Source organism: Athene noctua, chromosome 2 (genome assembly GCF_965140245.1).
Source record: "Athene noctua chromosome 2, bAthNoc1.hap1.1, whole genome shotgun sequence".
NCBI classification, from domain to species: domain Eukaryota; kingdom Metazoa; phylum Chordata; class Aves; order Strigiformes; family Strigidae; genus Athene; species Athene noctua.
In genome coordinates this window covers 10,138,630-10,157,903 of record NC_134038.1, presented here as the reverse complement: position 1 = coordinate 10,157,903, position 19,274 = coordinate 10,138,630, and the positions used below count along the sequence as shown (strand labels likewise).

The 19,274-nt window shown below is 38.1% G+C and overlaps 1 protein-coding gene across 4 annotated transcripts in view; it reads left to right on the top strand.

Annotated features, from left to right (window-relative positions):
- Positions 1 to 342: 342 nt before the first annotated feature.
- The window catches only part of EFR3A (EFR3 homolog A), a 93,927-nt gene continuing 74,995 nt past the window's right edge, over positions 343 to 19,274 (top strand). Inside the window, exons 1-3 of one of the 4 annotated variants that reach the window (XM_074898419.1) lie at positions 343 to 599; positions 5,569 to 5,622; positions 12,517 to 12,606. In XM_074898419.1, coding sequence (XP_074754520.1) covers positions 12,594 to 12,606 — 13 coding nt within the window. In that variant the 5' untranslated portion in view covers positions 343 to 599; positions 5,569 to 5,622; positions 12,517 to 12,593. Of the gene's footprint in view, positions 600 to 5,568; positions 5,623 to 12,516; positions 12,607 to 12,740; positions 12,851 to 13,224; positions 13,337 to 19,274 lie in introns of those variants that run through there. The other 3 variants (XM_074898420.1, XM_074898421.1, XM_074898417.1) reach the window with 3 other exon arrangements.

Here is a 19,274-nt window from a genome sequence, read left to right as displayed (position 1 = left end):
GCGCCAGCACAGCCGAACCTCCTTCAGACAGAGTTTCCCCACCAAGGCTTCAGCTCATCCGGGCAACCAGAGCGGGTGCCCGGGCCCCCCGGAGCCGCCGGCACCACCCGGCAGGGCGGGCACCCCACTGCCCCCCCGCCGCCCCCCGCCCTGTCACGGAGGGGCGCCGGGCACGTGACCCGAAGAGAGCGGGAAGGCGCCTGCGAGGCGGGGGCGGGGCCCAGAGGGCGGGGCGGGGCCAGCGGGGCGGGGCCAGGGGGAGCTGTCCCGCCCCTCCGTCGCTGGGCGCCGGCGAGCCTGCGCCGCAAAGGCTGCCGGGAGTTGTGTCCGCCCGCGGCGCCCGGCGCCCTCCGCGGCCGCGCTCGGCGCTGCCAGGGCGGCCCTTGCCCCGGCCTTGTCGTGCGTGTCAGCGGTGCTCCTTCTGCCGCCGTGCCCCCCTGTCATTGCTTGTGCGTGGGGAGGGATGGGCGGAGAAAGGACGCGACACTACTCCTCATAGAACTACCGCTCCCGGCGTGCATTGTGCCCCGGGCAACTTAATTTGGGGGGGTGGGGGGGGAAGATGGCGGCAGCTAAACCGAGTTGGAGAGGCGGCTGAGGTGAGTCTGGGGCAGCCGGGAAGCGGTCCCTTTACTTGTCTTCGCAGCCGTCTCCTTTTCGCGTTCTTCTGCTCCCTTCTCCGCTCTCCACGTTTGGGAGCGAGGAGGACGCGCCAGAGAGGCGGGCGCTGAGGGGTGGCAGTGGGAGGCTCGGGTCGCCCTGCTGCAGCGGGACCCCTCAGAGCGGCGGGGTGGGGGGGGGAGGCGGGAGAAGAAGCCACGGGAGATCGCTGAGGGCCGGCGCCCCCCACGCTGTCAGCACGGCAGCCGGCTCGAGGTGTCCCTGTGGGCGCTGCTCCGGCGGGCGGGCTGCTCCTCGCCGGAGCAATCCCGGGAGGCCTGTGGTAGTGAGCGGGACCCCCCCTTGCCTTTCCCAGGAGAGGGCTTGAGGTCCTGCCACCGTTCAGTAGTGCCTCCTCTGGAGGCAGAAGCCTTCCATGAGGCGATCATAAGTCAAAATCTTGTTGTCAGTTAGTCAGTCGTGTCTAATGTGGTCAGACATCCCTGTGGCATCAGTCTGAAAGCAGCGAAGCAGTGAAGGATTGTGGCTTTGGGATTTCCCTAAGCTGGTTTTCTCCAAATGGACCATAACACAGCGAGGTATTGCTAAGCATTAACCGAACACAATGCAAATTTACAAAAGGACTACACTGAGCTTTCTTAAATATCTTCATCTTTAAATTGCTCAGCACAGAGCCATACTTTAGATAATTGAGGTGTACGTTCTCTAATCCTGTTACTGAGAACTAATTATAGTACAACTTCTATTTCGTTAAGCTGAATATATTTAGGGAAGGTATTCTGTGGTACTTTGAGCTGAGATACTAGGAAGAAGAGATCTTAGCATGGATTGAGAGGTCTCTGTGCTCTGTTGGAGAACTTGTGGAAAAGCCTGTAACTTAAAACCAGAGTTTTAATTCCTATATCAAAATCAAGTTCACTAGCCCAGATGTTAAACTTTGTAAGGCTACACCAGATGTTTGCTGTTCAAATCGAGTAGGTAAGCTAGAACCAGAGTAAGAGACAAGGCTTTAGGAAGATAAAGGTAGTACTCTACTTCCTGAAGCCTTTGTAATGCATTCATAATAATATAAACTGGCATAATAAACTGTGGTTTTTAGTAACTTTAGTATTCAGGGCTTCTTGCTGGATGCTCTTAAACATATGATAAAATTTCCCTGAGAAATTGATGGTTTGGAATTGAAATCTTGACTGTAGTGCCCTGGTATGTGTAAAGACTTATGCTAAGACTTTTAATAAATAACACAATATTTGTCTGAAAAAATGCTGCTAGAATGGGTTTAATTTCCAATTCAGGGGGAAAAAAAAATCGCAAAAATGGGAATTAGAATTTAGTTTGTAATTAAACATTTAAGTTTGGCATCACATTATGAAAATGCTTGCAATTAATGATGAACATTAACTTCTCTCTACATCTGGCCCAGACTTGTTCAGGAGAAAATAATAAACAAATTTTATATTACATGCAAGTAACTTAGAAAATGAACTTCGAGTCTAATGAAAGGGGATTACACTTCTAATCGTGAAATCTAAATAGTAAAATGTACATTAAGATCAGTGACTTTTAACTGCCCAGCCTAACTATGATTAAGTAATTCTTGTAAAATTACTGTGTGATTTTTTTAAAAAATTAAGATTATTTTTAAAAAAGTAAATAATGTCTTCTATAGTTGGAATAGAGCAAAAAGTATTTATCTGGATTTTTAATCCACTACTAGCAACATGTGTACCTCATTATAGGAAAGTTGCTTTTAATTTTGCCAACGAAATGGTTATTGGGTTAAACTAGCCTTTGAGATGGTGGGAAGGGTTGCTAAGGAACACTTAACTTGATGTGTAGGGTTTTTCTTGTCCTAAAACCATCTGCTCATGATTGAATTTTCTAAGATGAGGCAGGATTAATATCCTGTTGATGTGCCTGTTTACATGAACTCTTGTGTAAGAGAACAGGGTGGCCTCATAAATAACAGCCCGGCTCATGTGTGGCTTTGCTTCTTTACCTTTCTGAGAAAGCCAATTCAAAATAAAGTCAGATACTTTCACAGAAATGCACTATGTAAAAAAGTGCTATGTAAATCCATCTTACATTGCATTTTTTAGATTTTGGGAATTGTAGTTGGAGCCGAACTGTCTATATTTAGGAATGAGTGTGTGACATTAATCTTGCATGGCACTGGCCATTTGTCTACTTTCAAAACTAAAGTCACTGATTAATTTTTCAAATAGGAAATATGAGTGGGGGACCAGGTGATGTAGAAACTTAATGTATGGTGTATTTTTAATTTTTTAGCTCATGTCTGCCCAGCCTGGGTTCCCTATCAGAGGTGTTTAAACTTGTACTCTTCTTTGGCTTAATTTGGAGGAATGGATGGGTGCCCAGCTGGCAATTTAATTTTGAATACTCAAAATCAAGTTAATCATTTATAGTGTTACGTAATAGAACAATATAATGGTAGGCTTACGAAAAGAAAATACAAAACCTTCAGGTATGCTGACTTATGTTTCTTTACCTGTAGCACAGAACACTTTTCCAATGTAGGTCTTTTACAGAAATCTGTTGTTTTAGGGCAGACAGGACAAAGATGTCTACTCTTCTGTTTACTTTCAATGCCATTTATGGAATCCTATGATAATAAGAAATAATTTCTATTTATAAACTGTTTATTTAATGATAAAAAAATCAGATGTAAACATGTAGCTGGAGGAAGATGATGATCAGAACCATTCAGTAGAACAAAGTGTATTTTTATTACTATGTTAGTACTGCTGGAAATCTGATAGAACAATAAATTGAGCTTGGATTTCCTTATCCTAGCCAAATTGTGTAGAATGTCTTTAACACTAAACTGAAAGTTTTTCTTATAAAAATGACCTTTCTGTGTCACACAAACATCACACAAGTGTTGATCTGCTTTTTAAGGTACATTCACTAGCATTGTCATTTTGTTTATAATAGGAAAACAAAATAACTTTTAGTTCTCTGCAGAAAAGTAGATATGACTCTTCTTTACCTCTTTCAAATCCACAAGTCAGTTGCTTTGGTGCATCTTTTGGAGATGTTGTATAGGTACATAATATCCTTAACTTGCTTCTGGTGATCTGTCAGATATCACAGAATGACATGAAATATGTTAAATAGCCTATTTAGGAAAAGTAAATTATATCTTATGGTTTACCATATCTCTTTTTTTAATTGCAGCCAAGTTCTACTTCATCAAATTCTGGATTATTTTTTTTTTCCCCCCTCTCTTGATATGTCAAATTTAATTCAGTGACAAACAGCAGAGCAGGCTCATGGTGGGAAGCTTCTCATTTTATTTTTGTTCTGTTCTACTGTAACAGATATCAGCATCTGTGGACTAAACTTTGCCCTAGGCCTAATGAGCCAGTGATTGACCATTTTATGGAGAGGAAGTTGTGTAGTCTGTTCCGAATGTAGAATTCAGGCCATCTCCATATTGAATTTTTGGTCCTGTTACAGATCATAAAATGATTGAGAAGTCCAGTGAACTATTTAAAAACAAATCCCAGAATCTTCAATTTGAACACCTTTCTTAGTTGCTTATACAACTTTTCTAGTAATTTCTGCATTAATATCTTCTAAAGTTAGTTGACTGCTAGCAGCAACAGCAATAATGTTCCAGCAAAATTACTGAATTCCCAATTGCTGGTGTTGGTCAGTAAAACACTGAGTCTCTGGCACTTTCTCACTTAAACCTCTCATCAGGCTCTTCGCGTTTTTATGTTCTAATACACCAGTATATCTGTCTTCCGTAATCTCTTGGCTAAGTTCTTAACTCCACTTTAATTTAGAGATTTCACTTTTCCATGCATCAGAACATTGCAATCCACAGCACGTGTTTCCTTTCATAAAATTATGCTGCTTCTAACTCTGTCCTTTGAGAGGGACATACAGCTGTCTAATAGGATAGGGTATTTTAAATAAATTACTTCAAAGCAGTATTTGTAGTCACGGTTGCTATTAGCAAATTGGAACCTTTGAAATATGTATACAATGAAAATAAAGTTTATTTTTAACAACTATGAACATTGCTTTAGTGCGTGATCATTAAAACATATTTTGTGACCAAGTAAAATACATATCCTTACATTATCAGTATCTGTAATTAAGTGTTTTGATGCACATATATAACCGAGTATTAGATGATTTTTTTAAATTTGATTTTTTAAATTTTATCTTTGAAAACAACAATACTCGGTCAGTTTAACAGATTTTTTTTCTTACTAATGAAAAAGTACATTTGCAGGGAAGTTGCATCTGGTCATTAATAAAACCCCAGTGTGCTGGTTTAATGTAGAAAAATCTTCAAATAATTTTTATTTTAATCCTAATTAATTAGATGGTTGATTAAGCTATTTTTATACCCAAAATAAATTATTGTAACGTCAGTTGAGTTAATTATATGAAAATATCTAATTGCATCAAAAATCCTTTGAGCAGCTTTTCTTTGTAGTAGCTTGCGCTCTGATATAAAATCTGTATTTTTTGATACTGGAAGAAGAATGTCCTAGAAAGTGCCACACAGATTTTTCAGCATACTTTTGCTCTGTATAGAACAGAAACCTTTTCATAGTCATTTTAACTGAGAAGTGCTGTGATTTACGTTTGAAGTGGAAGTATCCTGTTAAGGCGATACACCATTTAGCACTTTAAACAGTGGCAGATGGGAAGGCCATCCCAATAAACACGGAGAAAAATGTTGATTCGGACATCAAATACAAGAACAGAATTACTAAATTTCAAGAACTGGAAAAACCTACATATAGTCTGGTCAGAAAAAAATGATATCTGAGTTTCTGTGGTAACAGCCTCTGATACTGGAGCTGAAGAACGGGACTTTGGCTCATTCTGCATAAGTTTCGATGTATATTTGGATGTAAATTGCCTAAAGCTATTGCTTGACTTAATTTTTTGTTTTCTTTATAGCTTCTTACATTTTTACAAAATAGAAGACAGATTCCTGATTAACAATGCCTGGCAGTAAGTACTGATACCTTAAGTATGTTAAGACAGAATTTAGGGGTGTTTATGATATTTTATTTGGGAATTAAAAAATCTACCAAAATTAAAATGCAAAAAACCCCAGAACTATGATACTTGCTGTAATTTTTAAGATATTTTGGATCTCAATATTATCCAGCCTCTGCATTTGTAAATCTCCTTATGTTTTTCAAAAGAACCTAGTTTGGTCTCTGCATTTTCCTTTTCAATAAGAGAAGTTCACAGTTTAACATTGATGAATTTTGTGGTTTAAAGTATGTTCTGAAATATCTTTTTATTTTGTGAATACATTATTCAGATATAGCTATCATACTAGCTTTGGAAAATTACAAATATTGTTTAGAGAAGATAGAATTACTATGTAGGATATAAAGTGATAAGACTTAAAATTTTTAACATTCAAAGATAAATGAAATTTTTGACTCAGGTGTTTCTAAGAATCACATTATTTACCTTGAAGAGTAACAAATTTCTCTAACACAAAGGCTCAAGTTATTAAATATGTGTTAATATTATTAACTCCAACTAATTTTTATTTTTTTTTCTAATTTCTATTTAGAAGAACCCTGCATGGTCTCTAGTAAAACTGCTAACATCAGTCTTTGGAGAAAGCAGTCTGCTTTTTCTAGAGGATAGAGGTCTTCATAAAGTTAACAGTACCTATCATATTGAGTGCACTTTAATTATAGGTTTGTGATGAATTTCACAAATGTTTAATTTCATGAGGAAATGTTTGAGCAATTTTTTTTTTGTGTGATGACAAGATTTCTAATAAAATCTGTAATAAGTTGTGACTATGGAGTACTTAAGAATCTTACAGTATTTCAGTGTTGTGTTGTTTGAACCACTGTAATGTGAAATACCTTACTGTAAATATTTAGGTGTTTTCTGCTTTTCTGGTGAATAGCTGAAATTATTCCTCTATATAGACATGAGGTTTTGTAACTAAATGATGACCAATATGTATGTATTATATTGTATATTTACATCACAAGTAGCTGGCATAAATTGTTCCAGCTGTACTATGGGTTCAACTTTTGTAATCCAGTGAACTGCTGCTGTGTTTCGTTCGCAGTGTTTAGTACTACAATTTTCGTGTGAAGGAGTGTGTTGGGTTTTTTAAACAATTACACTGAAAAAATAAGACAGGATTTTTTTTTTTTCTAAACCATGTATGCTTATGTTCAGGGTCATTATTAACAGTATTTACCATAATTTATGTAGAGTCTGCATTATGACAGTCAGATGAAACTTAAAGGAGACCAAAACAAGTGATCGCAATATTTATCTCTAGCGAGACATACAGAACCACACAGCTATTTATATATCTTCTGTGTATATTAATGAGGTTTTTTAGGTGTAAGTGAGGGAAGGGTAACCTAACAGATCTGTGTATTGCAGTTACTGTGAAATAGCAGTACTTAATAATTTCCTTCCAAAAATTGTGGTGATGAAGGATGATTAGATTTGTATGCAAGCAAGCATTGCATTGAGGCTAGTTGTACTCTTTATCTGTGTGCTTACAGACAGCCTTCAAGACTTCAACTTTGTTGCATGTGAAAGGGAAAGCTGCCTGCTAATTCAGGTTTCTCTGGAGATTCCACAGGGTTGTTTTCAGAGCACACTGACGAAACAGGTTGCTACGACTTAGTGTGACTTTGAAATCTTTAAGTATTTGTCCTTGAAATCTGAAAAACTCTGTTGTTTTTGAAGGCTGGGTTTTGGTTAGGTTTTTTTTTTCTTTTTCTACACGGAGTTCTCCTATCCCACACATCAAGAAGTGCGTTAAGCATCTTTTGGAATAAAATATGGAAAAGGCTGTTAGAGTGAAATAGTTTTCAAAAATGTTTTCTATCATGCTAGAATGAGTTCTTTATAAATGAAGTGGAATAATTATATTTATTTTAAAGAAAAGTTTGATGGAGTTGTCAGGTCATACTGATGAACTCCCTCTTCCAGTGTTGTCCTGCTTGCTTTCCTGAGTCTCTGTATTGGTTCCTGGTAATACTTTTACTCCTTTTTTGCAGTGCAGTAGTTAGGGAGTGTCTAGGTCTAGAAATGGTAATTTGGAAGGTCAGGAGAGGCAAAGAGACTGTTATCATGGAAAGACTGGGCAAGGAGACTTGGTCTTTCCAGGTACTTTACCTGTTCCTGGAGATACTTTAGAAGTCAGTCTTGAAGTTACCCTACATGAAATGTTCTCAGGACAATATACTTTTTATCTCCCTCAATATTAACTGTTCAAAAAATAGGCATACTCCAGAATGTGGTATTGAGAGAGAGAGATGAACATAGTTAACCAGAGATTATGTTCTTTTCATTTGACCTCATCTCAGTCATGTGTGCTGGTCTTCAGTTGTTTGCTACATATCAGTTTTTCAGACCTTCTGCTGATGTTGCTGTTCAGTGATCCAATTTAAGAATATGGGGATATATTGCTGCATTGAGTCCTTAATGAAATCATAGAATCACAGAATACCAGGTTGGAAGGGACCTCAAGGATCATCTGGTCAACCTGTCTTGGCAAAAGCACGATCTAGACAAGATGGCCCAGCACCCTGTCCAGATGAATCTTAAAAGTGTCCAATGTTGGGGAATCCAGCACTTCCCTGGAGAGATTTTTCCAGTGGCTGATTGTTCTCACTGTGATAAATTTTCCTCTTGTGTCGAGTCAGATTCTTCCCAGGAGTAACTTGTACCCATTACCCCTCATCTTTTCCATATGACTCCTTATAAAAACGGGTCTCAATCTTCTTTGTATCCACCCTTCAAATACTGGACCATCATGATAAGGTCTCCCCTAAGCCTTCTCTTCTCAAGATTGAACACACCCAATCCTCTCAGCCTTTCCTCATATGTCAGGATTCCCAGCCCCTTGATCATGTTTGTGGCCCTCCCTCTCCAGCCCCACATCTTTTTTTTTTTTTGTATAACAGCAATGAAAACTGAAGACAGTATTCCAGGTGTGGCCTGACAAGCACTGAGTAGAGTGGGATAATGACTTCTTTATCTCTGCTGCTGATGCCCTTGTTGATGTAACCCAGCATCCCATTGGCTTTCTTTGCCACAGCAGCACCCTGTTCACTCATGATCTTGTTGTGCACCAGGTGCCCACGTTCCTTTCTACAGAGCTGCTCCCCAGCCAGGTAGATCCCAGCATATGCTGCACTCCTGGATTATTTTTTCCCAGGTGCAAGACCTTACACTTGTCCCTGTTGAACTTGAGAAGGTTTCTGTTACTCCACTCTTCCAGCCTATCCAGGTCTTCCTGCAGGGTGACTCCCTTCTGAAGTGTCTGCTTCCCCACTTGCTTTGGTATCCTCAGCAAACTTCATCAGGGTACACTTGATCCCATCATCCAGATCACTTATGAAGATGTTAAACAGCATTGGGATCAGTATTGATCCCTGGGGAACCCCACTTGTAGCATGTTACCAATTTGAAGAAGAGTTATTTGCCACCACCCTCTGGATGAGGCCTGCCAGCCAGTTCCCCACCCACCACACAGACCACTTATCTAGACTGTAATGCACCAGTTTCTCTAGGAGGAGGCTGTGGGGAACCATATCGAAAGCCTTGGAGATATCCAGGTAAACAATATTCACTGCTTGCCCCACATCAACCAAGCAGATTACTTTGTCATAGAAGGTGATCAGGTCTGTCAAGCACATTTTGCCCTTGGTGAATACGTGCTGGCTTTTCCCAGTCGTGTGCTTCATTTGACTTGTGATAGCCCCCAGGAGGATTCATTCCGTAACTTTCCCAGGGATTGAAGTAAGAAATAAGGTTTCAGTCTCAACACAGTAATCATCCATAAATAGAATTTTTTCAATCTAGTCTCTTAATTTTGAGATGTAAAAATGTTTGGTTTAGACTAGCCATGGCGTGGCATTTGTATTGACATCTGCCCTGTAGTGGAAGTGTAATGCTCTGTAAATGCTGAAGCACTTGTAGCACCCTTGCTAAAGCATTGCTTTCCCCTGTATTCTTTGTAGATACATCTTCATGTGTAGTTCCTCTTGTGCAAATAATATAGGCATTGATGCAAGGTGTGCTTGTGCAGACACCTTTGTGTCTGAAGTTGAAATGCAAGTTCTGAAATGTTGAGAAAGCAAATGTGTTTTCTCATTGCTGTTACAATACAGGAGGAGTAGATCAATTTAAGACACAGCTCTTTTATTAACTGATTTAACTGTGCCTTATCACAAAGAAAGCATGGATTAAAAGATTAATTAGTCCTTTTATTTAAAAACAAAACCAAAGAACTTGTAAGCAGATAGCATTTGCAGTGCAGGCAGTATGTTTTTTTCAGTTGTCACAAGTGTGCTCTCAATTTCCCTATTTAATAATTTGTGCTGATACTTTCATTTAACTTCTCTTATTGAACATGGGTGGTTTTGGTAGGGGTTTTTTTGGCTGTATTTTGGATTGAAATGTTACAGATGCTTCTGCTATGGAAAAAAGCATATCTAAATCATATACCAAACCATTTGTTTAAGACTTTTCTGGTTTGGGACATTATGTTCCAGATATTCACACTTAATCAGATGCTTGAAACACAGTTTAGTAATGATTTTTTTCAGAAACAGCTAACCTACTTACTGGCTGTGTTCCCCGACTTTAATTAAATATTTAACTTAAAGGCAGATTTTATACTAAAATGAAATTTTTCAGACTTGAAAAAGTATTTTTGATACAGGTGAGGACACCTGCTGACTGTAATGTATTTTACTTGTGGTAGCGATGTGCGTGATTTTTTTTTCTTATTCTTTTCTCTTGTTCTTATACAATTAACATAATCATATCTTTGCTTTTCAAGGTTTTATTAATATGATTGCTACATTAAACTGATTTTAGCTGCTTATTAGCAGGTCCTTGTATGACTGACCATGACATGCAAATCGAGAGCAAATAAATAAAATAAGGATTTTGACAAATGTAATTTTCCCACATTCTTGTCTTGAATTACTGCTGTGAAGTTTAGTAATATGAAATCTCCTATTATATTCTGTCAAATATTTGCTGGTTAGAAAGAGGACGCTGATTTAAGAGATAATGTATCAGTTATGTGGAAAATCTGCCATCATTTGTCCCGATTCTTGGTTACAGTGAAGTGACTGTTTTGGTAACTTCAGAATGCTGCTCCAAGTATGCTCAATGCATTGATTGCTTCTCATTAAACTACCCAACATTTTGTTTCTTCGGCTTTCCAAACACCACGGGGCTTTTTGCCAGTTGTGTTTGCAGGGACAACTAGTCTGCAGTTGGTGTGTACTGGTGGCTTCCCTAGTTCGTGTGAGATGAAAGTAAATAAGAGATGAAACAATTGATGAATAGTGATTGTCATCTTTTTTTGTTCCTGGATGTTACTGCTTTCAGTTAAGTTGCTTCAAGGTCTTTAAACAACCCACCCGTTCCCCCTAACCAAAAAACCCAATAAACTTTTAAAATTATAATTTTCTTTTTGAATAGAGCTTCCTTGCCAAGCGTAGGAAGGAAAACAGCACTTGAAATGGAATTTGAAATGAGTGAATACTTAACTCACATTTAATGTTCTTAATGCATTTTAAGAGCCAGATAATCTCCTAATTTTGGGTTTCTTCCCTCACAACAATTTTGGGAAATGAATTTATTTGTCTTCTGGAATTCTAGTTATTATTCTGTGTATAAGTAAGTAATAACAAGATTGTTAATGAGAAAGGAAGACTTATTTCCCTGTGAAATACCCCTGGTGACTGGAGATGTGTTCCTAAATCAATCTATATAAATATTTCATGGCCTAAGCGTTCTAATGTTTTTAGTGAAAATTAAGCCATACTTCTAATGAATAAGTTTTTCCACTCTAACGTACTTTTTTCCTCATCTGGAGTGTGTTTCTCATGTACCTTTGATACTTTAAAACCCTATATGGGACCTTCTACTTAATGATGCATTTTTCATAATTGCTTTAATTTATTTTATAGGCAGTAGAAAACAAATTTTTTTTTTGATGGTATTGTTGACTACTTAGAATAGTGTTAAAATAAATACACAATAATCCTATAAAATCTGCATCAGTTATTACAGAAGAGTTACATGGGGGAGTATCTCAAATCATTGTCTGCTGCTTGGTTCTAGTACCTTAGAGGTTGAGAAACAGTGGCCCTGTATCAAGTCCATCTTTCAAGTACTAACCCTAACCAACACTGGAACCTGAAAAACAACTACTGCTAAGGGAGTGTTGTGGTTTGGGCTTCCTTTGGCAGCTTGTCAATGTGCTAGACTTAGGCTAATAAAGGAAAATAACTATATTTCAGACTATCTGTAAATATTACTATGGTCAAAATACATAATGGATTCTTTACACAATAATATATAATAAATGCTTTGAGTATGTAACCACATAGACATAGATTTTTTTTTCCAGCTGATTTTTAGGTGATTGTCTTTTCTATACTGAAAAGAAAATTAATACCTTATCTGAATGTATCCTTTGATTAACCTAAGGAAAAAAACTCCAGGAACTTGTAGCTGGAAAACTGTAGCTCTTTGTTCATTTATTTCATTCATGATACCCTGAGCAACTTTGTGTACCAGTGGGGTGGTTGCTTCCCTATTCTTTAGTGAATCTGTGTGGATTTCTTTAAGACTTGTTAATTTTGAACAAGTGCTCATTTTGTTGTTTTCTGTTAGCTGTTAATTCTATGTACACATCATCCTAACCCCATTTGGGAAAGTTAATGTTTATGAGCAATTCCACAGAAAGTGAAAATCACTTGTATTAACACATTGTAAATAAACTTTTAAACTATACACGAACAGTTCACCAGATGTTGAAATGTAGCTTAATAGTTTTTCCAGATTTTATTAAAATATGGCTATTGTTATTTACAGAAATCGCTTTGCATCTGGTTTTCCTATCAGTCGATTAATCTTCATGTGCAGCACTGTTTACTATTGATTTCTCAATCATGGGACGAAAGGGTAAGAAGGCTCATGCTGATTATGCATGCAAGTGTCCTGTTTTTTTTTTGTGCATGACAACAAATGAAAATTGATTTTTGACGGGGAGGGGGTAAGTTTTCCACTACATGATTAATGCATGTCTCTGTGGAAGGACAAGGGTAAACTGCTTTAAAAAAATATTTTAACCTTCCCTTTACCTGGTATATGGACTTTCTTTCCCATCATCAATTGCTAGGACTGCAGTGGCTCTCTAGAGAATCAGGTACCTTGTGAATTGCTGAAGATGAAAGTTAGCTGTGTACATGACTCTTGGCTTTCAGAGAGTGCTATTTCATTGCTAAAATGTTACATAATTCAAGATTAATTCATGCAGGTATTAGGAATGATTAATTCATGCAGGGCAGGTATTAGGAATGATTAATTCATGCAGGTATTAGGAATGAGTAGAAAATTGGAGCAAGGAGATGTGTGACTCCTTATCTACTAACCTGTAGATTTCAGCTAATGATCATGTCTGAAGGTGAACAGTTCCAGATTTTGCTGTTTTGAAGGTGCTTAGCTGAAGAGACAAAGTTCTGCTTGATTACATATTCTTGAGTTGTGTCTATGAAGTATACTAGCAGATTCTGTTTGTAGCGGATGTGTTCAAGGGAATGACCTATGACTTTTACTGGTAACCCAGCTGGCTCAAAGAACACAAGCCTTTTGGTACCCATGTAGAGGTCAGCATGAAATTTTCTAACATAAGGTACGTGTCATAGTTGTTTACGTTTCAAAAGTTAAAACAGTAATAGAATCCTTGTCTTGCAAAGGTGTATTTTAAGAATCTTAAGACTAGCAAGTCTAGCAAGTCATTTGTAACCTAGGAAACTTTTTAATTTGCCTAAGTACAAGATGTAAAAAGCAAATTAGTTAAATCTATTTATGGAGTGCTTGCTGTTTTCTTGAATAGAAGCTTAGATCAGTAAATATATTTCTGTGGAGTCAATACTGCAGTAGTCTGACTTGCATGCTTTTAATTCAGAGCAAAAAGGTTTTATTGTAGGTAAAGAACTGTCTAGTCTTTGATAATTTACATGTGCAAATAACTGAGCTCATGAAATGAATGCTGCTGAAGTACTGGTATTTTGTATTTAAGAACTTTGACTTCTCTCAGGTATTGAATTGTTTTTCTAAACTAGAAACATGGCAATAAGAATCTTTTAGATTAAAGATGTGCAAAATCCCCAACAATTATGTGAGAAAAGGTAAATGTTTGATTTCAAAATAAACATTTTTTAGATTGTTTAAAAAGCTACTGAGTTTAAAAAAAATAATATTTATACCATGTAAAGTCTGAATAGAATTCTAGACCCCAAGATTTTAAAATATAGTTGGTGTGTGTGTAACTCAACCTTCCTTTTCATGTACAACTTGAGATCTGTTAAGGGTCTCAGTCCTTTTGTTTTTCACGAAGAGCACAGCTGTGATTCTAAATTGTACTCGGACATGTTACAGTATTTTGCTGATTAAGGTCTGTACTTTGGCTTGAAATGGGCACCCAGAGTCTTTAATCGTGGCTTGAGAATGCTTACTCATTCCTTAGAGAATGTTTCAACCTAACACTTAGCTGTATCATTATACTAACTCAGTATTCCTTCCTGATAATTTTGTAAAGCTGTTAATATGTAAGGAAATATGTGAAGATAAATCTTCACAGATATCTTGTTAGTGTACTTCTGTAGTTCTGACAAATACAGAATACTTTATGCAGTAAAAACACATTCTCCCATTTTCACTAAACTAAAACATAATTGTTCAATGATTAGAAAAAAACTTTAAGGTGCTGATACCCTACTTTTGAACTTATAGGTAATAAAATATAAGTAGTTTTTAAATGATCTGTGTCTGATATGATTGAGCTGTAAAGAGTTCTCATCTTGTAATAAATGCAGTGCAGGTTGGATCCAAGACTTTTTCTATATGCGCGTGTTGGGTTTTTTTAAATGAGTTTGTGATCTGTTATTGACATTAGTTTAGACACGACCTTAAAGTTCTTCAGAACTGACAGAACATTATTTTTGAAAATTGAATCTGATGTTGGAATTGCAGCGTGGTGAGAAGCGCTGGTTGTGGGGAAGAATGCTTGGATTGCTGTAGAAACCAATGAGCCTGTGTGCCCACAGATGTCCTGTCTCATTTCTGCAGAAAGCTGAGACAACTAACACTTGCTGAGTAACAATATGTGTATATATAACTTCTTACTTGTGTATAAATATAAAGCTGTCTGTCTACTAGACTGATCATCTTCTAGACTGAACAATTTGGTAGGAAACAGAGTGGTGATAATGAAGGGACATAGCCTTTAGGTACTGAAGATGCCCAGAAGAGCAATCAGCTGCATATGTGTTCCTTGTGTAATCTGTGGCTGATTAGAAATTGCAGGAGGGGGGAAATGCCTTTTAATTAGCTGGAATATGTGGTTCTGGATAGGTGTATCTTCTGTCCTTAAATCTCACCATTTTGGAGAGAAGACAATTCAGAACCTTGTAACAGCTTCTTGACAGTTATTCTGGGAAACCTGAATCCAAGCTGGAGCACAGTTTAGAACTAATGGGAAAGGTAACAACCACAAGGATATTCTATAATTCAGATAACCCAGAAGGAGATTTTTAGTGTAACTTCTGTCTTTCATGTCTGTGTTTAAAACTTAATATGGAAAAGTTTTTGCTTAAGAATCTGCTTGTTTGTTGTAGCACAAACATGCCTTTCTATGAGGGCAGGATGAACTAGAGAAAGCTATCGGCAGAGAAAAGAAATTGTGTAAAATGGAGTGTATGGGCAGCTCCAGGGACCTGTTGTTGATAATACGTAAAGAGATTTTTTTCAAATTTTTGATTCCAAATTATTTTAGTGTTCTTCTATATGTATATTTGCATGTTCAAATTGCAGTATCCTATTGTAAATACCTTCTGGGAAAATCAAATTGGTAGGTACAGACACAAATAGGATACTGAATTGAAGATTGGTGAGACTTGGACAAGAATTTGAGTTCTTAAGCTTATGTATCATCTGTGACTGTTTCTCAAAGTAACATTACATTTTTGTTTAGCGTTTTACTTTTCAATAATAATACAATTTAAGCACTTTGTAACCAAACAAGAACAGATGTTTTGTCATGTCTTGAGCCCCACATATGTGCCTCAGAAGGATTGCTGTGCTCTTTTATTAATGTAGATACCACAGCATGCTTCTAGATTCACAGAAAAGTTTTCGTCCATTCTTTCTTGTATTGCTTTCTGTATACAGTCTGTATGTGTGAAATCAAATTTATTTAATGTGGTATTGAACTACTTGTATACAGAAATTTTTCCTTTTAATTAGGAGATGTTTTTCAAAATTTGTGTACATGTACTGAAGTCTATAGCTGCGTGTGCTGAAATGAGGGTAAAACTTTTTGAAGCTCTGACGATGCTTTTGTTGGCATTTGATGTGTTTTAATAGAAAATAGAAAAAAGGATATATAGAACAACACACACATGTCCTATATACAATTCAGTGGTTTACTCTGAACTAGTTAAAATCTAATTCCGTAAGAGAAACCTTGCCACTGCATTAGCTTCGAGGCTTCCAGAAAGAAGGCCTGTGAACCTTTGCTTGCTCATTGTCAGAACTTTTAATCGTGATGCACACGCTGTTTTCACTCACAGAAAGCTTCTCATGCTTTATTTTCTTCATGAATCAAGGGACAATGTGGTACCTACTCCCTGATCTATTTTAGCACTGTGCATTTGGGCAATGTGTGCTGCAAGGCCCCATTGGGCTGGAGTGGAGAATTTAATCCTCCCAGCCTAGATACTGCAGTCATAGGATACCTGTGATAAAGAAGTGACACAGCTGTTCTGAGCATCCTTTCCTCTGAGGAAACAGATGGGCAGCAGCATAAGATTCTGTGAGTTCTTACCACTGCGTTCCTTCCTTGTGGATTGATTCAAGATTAAGATGATGGAAAGCTGCATCATTTTAAGAAAATTGAAGTAGTCATAGTCGAGAAACTTCTTCATGCTTTTCTACATTCATATTTTTTAATGTACAAAGTTTCAAGTGCTTATCACCCTGAGAATAGTGGCAACCCTGGGCACTTTCTGACCAGTTACTCATGGGTTTGAAGTGAGCTTGTCTTCTGTAGAGCAGATGATGGTCAAAGTTTGCCGGTGTCATCCTTCAAGCTCTCTTCAAATAGTGCAAATATATAGTATTAACAAAATCTTCATGACATTTCAAAAGTAGAGAGTGTTCGACATTGTTCCACCTGTTCCTTGGCATAGGGAAGCCACAGCTTCAAAAAGAGAAGAGGCTGCTATGTAATACAGATAAGCTGACCAGCAAGGTGTATCTTTAGACATTTTGGAAACTTTCCCATGTGTCAGGAGTCATTACAGTTTGTTTTGTGACTCTGACATCAAGACATCTGCTGAATCATGGTATTTGGTGACCATTTATGTTTTAAGAGATGCTAAGTAATGCATATGTGCTACTTCCATAAGCTTGAGACTTTAGATGTAGTGTTAATTGTAACATTACCACATCTACAGTGGAGGTTGTGTCATTAGCAGTATCACTGTGAGATGGTTGGATTTGCTTTAGTCTCTACTTAATAGACTAACACTATCCCGCCCTAATGCTCTGCCTAGAGTTGTATCCAGACCCATGTGTTTATCCTGGCTTCCTGTTGATGCCCTCGTCTTCCCCTCCCCTCTCTCATCCTCAAAATACATCCATATATGAGGGGTGTTGCTTTCAAGGCAATGAATTCACATGAATTCCTGTAGCAAAACAGAAGTGAGCAGCAAGTGTTAAAACAATGAAATAACTTTCTTCCTTGCTGAGAAGTAGGGCTGTGTCCAGTAATCTTATGCAGAAATGCAATGGGACAAGGAGTGTGGAAAACCTAGTTTAGAACTTCTAAAATTAGAACTGGGCATAGGGGGAGTGGCATGGAGAAAGCCCCTGTTGGTTCTCTGCCTTGCTGCCTGGAGCTGGCACTCGGAAGAAATGGTATGACCAGCTTGAGCATCTGGGAGTGATTCTGCAGCCTGGGTTTAAGTAGCAGTCAGCAAAGCTTATTGAGGCATGTAGCCAAGAATATATATTTTTACCTAGTTGGCTAACCTGCTGATCAGAAGTAGGGCTTGAAGGCTCCAGAGAGAGACAGTGACGCTTTTGGAATAGTTTTGCCCCTGGCACCCCTCAAGAATTGCTTCTTACGGACATCTGGCCACCCAGAGATAGCTAAGTGTTGCTGCTTGTCCTGTTACCTTTTCTCTCCTTCAAACATAGTGCCTGTCTCAGTCCTGAGGTTCTGCAGCATCTTCTGTAGAATGGTCTTTCATGTTACACATTGCTTCATACCTGCAACAAGGTGGTAGGAGAGGTGGAGGTGTTGCAGCCCTCCTCGGTGGAACCCATGGAGGAGTGTAAGGCAAGTTTGCTGGCCTTTCGAGTGCATGCAGAGGTTATGGGATGCTTATCTGTCAGCTGCAGCTATCTTCTGCGGCTGTGAAGTGTTTAAGGATGCAGTTTTCTGCTCATCTGGGTTAGAGAATAGGTTGGAGTCAAGGTGAAGCCAGGCTTTAAACAGGATAGTCTGGTACTGGTCTGGTACTGGGAGCTTACTTCTATGCCAGGATTATTACTGTTCTGGGAAGACTCTGTTTGTCTGTACCCACTGATCTTGGGAGGAGCCAGGCATTTGGACGGGGAGAGACAGATGAAAGTATTCGTATTAAGTAGTGAGAGTAGGAGAGGACGCTGCTGTGATAATGTCGATCCTTTTTTTTTTTTTTTTTTTTTAATTCTGAATTAAATAGTAGATAAAGGATATCTTACTGGCTCAGTGTGTTACTGGATGAGGCCTTTAAGTACAGCAGATACTTTGTGGTGTTTGTTATGAGCTGTTCATGCTCTACTACTTGTCTGGATTGAGGAATAATCGGTTCATGTGCTTCAGACATTCTGCAAAGCACTATGAGCCTCCTTTTCTCTCCTCTTTTAGTCCAGTAGTTTACTTATGTCCCCATTTTTCACTCATTTATGAAACACCTTGCTATGAAATCAGTATTTGAAATCAGAAACAGAAGCATGATTACCCAAACGTCTTTTATTTCCTCTTCTGGGTTTATCACTCAGAACTCATTTTCTGACTGTGAACCTAATATTGAAAGCAGGAATGAAAGTTGGACTTCACCCGATTTTTTTTTTTTTTTTTTTTACAGTTAACATGTTATCAGTGCTGGAGATGGGTCAAGAAGATTTATGTAGAGGTGTCTTCTGGAGTGACAAAATTTCCTTTTTGTATTGCTTTAGTGATGAGAAGTAAATGACCTTGTTATGGCCAGGTTAATAAGTAATGACAGGAACTAAGAAGCAAAATTGTAATAAGCCATAGAGCTTCTTTCACTGGAACTGGATTAATTTTAGATATTCTTAATGCTGTATTAAAAATAGAGTGCTGGTACTATCTCAGAGTAGGAAAGGAGGAGGCGGTGTTGAACAGAACAGAAATGAGCAAGTAAAACAAAGTTACTATGTGAAAACAACAAAGGTGGGAGAGAGAAGACAGTATGGAAACACTGCAGGCGGTGGAACTTCTGTAAAAGAATGCAACCGGAGAACTCAATGTAATGGAAAACTTCCTTTTAATGGAT